The sequence below is a fragment of the Oncorhynchus clarkii genome, chromosome 5, assembly GCF_045791955.1.
Source record: "Oncorhynchus clarkii lewisi isolate Uvic-CL-2024 chromosome 5, UVic_Ocla_1.0, whole genome shotgun sequence".
Classification (NCBI taxonomy): Eukaryota; Metazoa; Chordata; class Actinopteri; order Salmoniformes; family Salmonidae; genus Oncorhynchus; species Oncorhynchus clarkii.
The window spans coordinates 27,367,224-27,372,289 of record NC_092151.1 but is presented as its reverse complement, the minus strand read 5'-3'; the positions used below and the strand labels follow the sequence as shown (position 1 = coordinate 27,372,289).

The window sequence follows — 5,066 nt, the reverse complement described above, 5'->3', positions numbered from 1 at the left end:
CTAAATTGCATCGGTAAATTGATCATTTCTGGTATAACCGTTTTTGCTAACTAATAATAGGGGAAATAATAATTAACATGGGTCATTGAACTGCTCCATATTGGCTGGTTGAATTAGCAAATGCAGAGATGCATGTATAAATTTCTCTCTAATTCGAATGTTCAAAATTTGGAGGAAACTATATGACAAGAGACAAATGATAAACACATCAACGTCAAGGACACATAGGCTATCCCAAACATCCTAATTATAATCACCCCATTTCCTTTTTTCTCCCTATGTGTGATCATTCCTCTGCTTTCAAACGGCCACCCACGAACCCTCACACACTCAAGTAGTGTTTCACTTACATAGAGTATGGAGGGTTGAGACATGGCCCTCCCCCTCCGTTCGATCAATGGGCCAGTAAAAACAGTCTCTGCCTTGTTAGCGATATGCTTGTCCTATATAAAGGACAGCCGGTGAGACTAAGAATGCTGTGAGCGCCATCCACCCCGCACCTGCAAACACATACTCGCCCCACTCCTCCACCTCGGACACCTTCCCTTCCATCTGCACACGCAACCCCTGGTCTGGCCGGATGAGTTACCACCCGGTGGACACGATAGGGAGTCCATTCAGGAGAAGTATGGATAGTAGGACCACCTACGGCCGCTCCACTGGCACACCCTCCAGCGGGTTCCGTTCTCAGTCCTGGTCCCGGGCAAGCCCAGGCTCCACGATGACCTCCTCCTACAAGAGGAGCGTCAATGTGCCGGTAGCCAGAGCGTACAGCTCCACACTTCTCAGCTCCGCCGACAGCGTTGATTTCAATCAAACGAACGGAGACTACAAGCGCTCTAACGAGAAAGAGCAGCTCCAGGGGCTCAACGACCGCTTCGCCGGTTACATCGACAAGGTGCACTACCTGGAGCAGCAGAACAGCCAGATCGAAGAGGAGATCCAGACGCTGCGGCAGAAGCAGGTGTCACAATCCCAGCTAGGCGATTTATACGACCAGGAACTCCAGGAGCTGCGCTCCATGCTGGAGCAGATTCACCACGATAAAGCGCAGATCCAGCTCGACACGGACCACGTCGAGGATGACATCCAGAGAATTAGGGACCGCTTCGATGAGGAAGCCCGCATCAGGGATGAGACGGAAGGCATCATCCGGGCGTTGAAAAAAGATATGACCGACTCTGATTTGGTGAAGTCAGAGTTGGAGAAGAAAGTTCAGTCACTGCATGACGAGATTGCCTTTATCCGCAACAACCACGAAGAAGAGGTGAGCGACCTGTTCGCCCAGGTGCAGGCGTCGCAGGTGACCATGGAGAGGAAAGACATCCAGAAGACGGACATCACCGAGGCGCTCCGGGAGATCCGCACACAGCTCGAGGGCCACTCCAACCAGAACCTGCAGCAGGTGGAGGACTGGTTCATGTGCCGCTATTCCAAGCTCACTGATGCTGCGGCACAAAACAAAGATGCAATCAAGTCCGCCCGTGATGAGATAGCAGACTACCGTCGCCAGCTTCAGTCCAAGACCGTGGAGTTAGAGTCCGTCCGTGGAACCAGGGAGTCACTGGAGAGGCAATTGAATGACATCGAGGACCGACACAACAACGACCTGTCCAGCCTGCAGGTATGATGAGACCCGTTGTAGGCATTATTTTCATACAGAAACCCCCAGCCACAGGCTTAATGGTGAGGTATTCTATAAAGTTGTATTCTTTGTGTAAAGAGAAGCAATGTAGTGGAGAGAATATATTATATAATAAGATGTGTTTTTCGTTGATTTCAAATTGAGAAAATTATCACCACACCTTTGAGGTTTTTATTCTTATTTTAAATGTAGGTCTACTTATAAGGAGAGTCCCCTACTTTGATAGAGAGAAAGACACACACTTGCATTGTGTCCCCACATATTGTATTAGTTTGATTTTGAACGAACTAAATTGTTTTATTATGTGGGCCCTAAATGCATGTCTTTTAACTAGGCTATAAACTCTGCCCAATAGTGGTGTCCGCGCATTTGCTTTAGATAGCCTAAATGGCACAATGCTGACATCTTATGGACACAGATTTAACATCTCCAAATGTTAGATCATTAGGCTAAGCATAAGCAGCGACACTTGGGTTGGGAAGACATAATGCAGCAGACTGTTTTTTTGTTATTTTTTCGTTGCTGAGCCAGAGACTCGGGGCCCTTGAAACACAGTGCTGTTCACTGCGTCAGAGTACATTATTTAACACAACAACAGTCCAATCTATCCAATTATTTGCACTTTCACTTTTCATAAATGATACAGGAGGACTTCACAGTTTCAATTGTTATTGCAATGATATTTTATTGGAATCTCAAAGTGCTGTTTCAAATGTAGGCCTATACAAGTGTAAATGTGCTTGTTAAGTAATTACCAGGATCACAAAATATGACATTGTATTTTTGATCGTTTTCTTATGATGTTTAGAAAGCAGTGTCCTTATGGAGAAATGTGTCTTCCCTACACCAGAAATAAATAACCAAGTATTATTTCAGGGTTCCATATAGTCATAAGAAATAGTAGCTCTTAACCAGCTTGTGTCTCTCGGTCTTGTTCTCTGCAGGAGACCATCCACCAGCTGGATAATGAGCTCAAGGGCACGAAGTGGGAGATGGCGCGTCATCTGCGTGAGTACCAGGACCTGCTCAATGTCAAGATGGCCCTCGACATTGAGATTGCTGCATACAGGTACAGTGCGACAACAGAGCGCTAATTAGGACTAACATTGAAAAAACTTTTTTTTTAATATATCATGTGTAATAAAAACGTAAAGATCTCATTTATATATAGAAACTACATTTTTATATTCGGCCTACACTAAATCATATCTCATGTTCTACTGTTCTTGCAGGAAACTCCTAGAAGGTGAAGAGACCCACTTTAGCACTTTCCCCTACCGCCACACCGTCACCTCCTCTAAGAAGTCCAAGTATGAGCCTCCCAAACTGAAAGTCCAGCATAAGTTTGTAGAGGAGATCATCGAGGAGACCAGGGTAGAGGATGAGAAGGATGAGATGGACCAGGCCCTGGCTGAGATGGCCCAGGAGTTTTCTGCCACTCTGGAGGCAGAGGCAACAGATGAAGGAGAGGATGAGGGAGAAGAGGGAGGAGAAGAAGCAGAGGGAGAAGGGGGAGAGGGTGAATCAGAAGAGGTTGTAGCCTCCACTGAAGCCCAAGTTAGCTCCAGCACACCTGCTGAGGAGGAAGAGGAGGACAAAGAAGGTGGTGATGAAGAGGAAGAGGGAGAAAAAGAAGAAGAGGGTGAGAAAGGAGAAGAGGGTGAGGGTGAGAAGGGAGATGATACAGAAGGTGGTGATGAGGGAGAAGGAGAGGGGGAATTAGAGGAGACAGTCCTGTGCTCTAAAGCCCCAGAATCAAAGGCCTCTCCTGACAAAGAGAAGGCTGGAGAGAAGGAGGGAAGCGGTGGAGAAGAGGAGACAGGAGAGGGAGAGGGAGAAGAGGAGGGTGATGATCAAGATGAAGATGCAGGTAGTGACAAAGGATCCAAAGATGGAGATGATAAGGATGAGGAAGATGAGAAGAAAGGAAAGGATGAGAAAGAAGACAAAACAGATGAGAAGGCAGCTGTAGCCAAGACAGAGGCTCCCAAAACAGAAGCCCCCATGAGTGAGGCCCCAAAAGTTGAGGTCCAGAAATCTGAGGCCCCAAAGCCCTCCAAGCCAGACTCCCTAAAAGCTGAATCCCCAAAGGCTGGGTCGCCTAAGTCTGAATCACCAAAAGCTGGATCCCCCAAACATGAATCTCCCAAAGCTGTAACACCCAAATCTGAATCTCCAAAACCTGGCTCCCCCAAATCTGAATCCCCGAAACCTGCTGGATCCCCTAAATCTGAATCCCCAAAACCTGCTGGATCCCCCAAATCTGAATCCCCCAAACCTTCTGGATGCCCCAAATCTGAATCCCCAAAACCTGCTGGATCCCCTAAATCTGAATCCCCAAAACCTGCTGGATCCCCTAAATCTGAATCCCCAAAACTAGCTGGATCCCCTAAATATGAATCCCCAAAGCATGCTGGATCCCCTACTTCTGAATCCCCAAAACCTGCAGGATCCCCTAAATCTGATGGCTCCCCCAAATCTGAATCCCCAAAACCTGCTGGATCCCCCAAATCTGAATCCCCAAAACCTGCTGGATCCCCCAAATCTGAATCCCCAAAACCTTCTGGATCCCCCAAATCTGAATCCCCAAAACCTGCTGGATCCCCCAAATCTGAATCCCCAAAACCTGCTGGATCCCCTAAATCTGAATCCCCAAAACTTGCTGGATCCCCTAAATCTGAATCCCCAAGACCTGCTGCATCCCCTACTTCTGAATCCCCCAAACCTGCTGGCTCCCCCAAATCGGAATCCCCAAAACCTACAGGATCCCCCAAATCTGAATCCCCCAATTTAGGATCCCCTGAGGCAGAGTCCCCTAAGGGTGAGGCCCCCAAACCAGAAGCTCCAATGTCAGAGGCCCCCAAGGCTGCAGAAGAGAAAGTAGACAAAAAGAGTGATTCAGAGGAAGAGAGGAAGGTAGAAAAGAAAGACGCAGCCATGAACGGAGATGTGGAGAAGATTACCCCAGAGGACAAGGACAAGAAGGATGAGGGTGGGAAAGAGGCAGAGGAGAAGGATGTTATCTCAAATGGAGTGGACGAGAGCCCCACTAAAGATGACCCGGACCAGAAAGATGATCCAAAGGACCAGAAGGTGGTCATCACCAAAACGGTGGAGACCATCACCACTGGAGAGGATGGAGCCAAGCATGTCACCAAATCTGTCACTGTCACCGAGACTGTGAAGGAGTCTGAGGATGTGATGCAGGAGAAGACAGTCTCCAGCAAGAAGATGGAGAAACACTCTTCCCAGTCCGTCAAGGTGGTGACTGAAACTGAGTAACTGCGCTCCATACAACCCACTCAGGAGGAACAAAGATGACACGACAACAAGCAATCAACCCAGAACTAACATAACAAAGAAATCATAGAGCTAGAGCGATGTAATAAAGAGAACCACTCTCAAACATACAGAAAAGCAA

At 47.6% G+C, this 5,066-nt stretch overlaps 1 protein-coding gene across 1 annotated transcript; it reads left to right on the top strand.

Annotated features, from left to right (window-relative positions):
• The first annotated feature begins 481 nt into the window (after positions 1-481).
• On the top strand, positions 482-5,066 carry LOC139409922 (neurofilament medium polypeptide-like). Its single transcript, XM_071155334.1, has 3 exons — positions 482-1,624; positions 2,590-2,714; positions 2,878-5,066. Exons 1-3 carry the CDS (start codon positions 581-583, stop codon positions 4,925-4,927), a joined length of 3,219 nt encoding a protein of 1,072 aa, XP_071011435.1. The 5' UTR covers positions 482-580; the 3' UTR covers positions 4,928-5,066.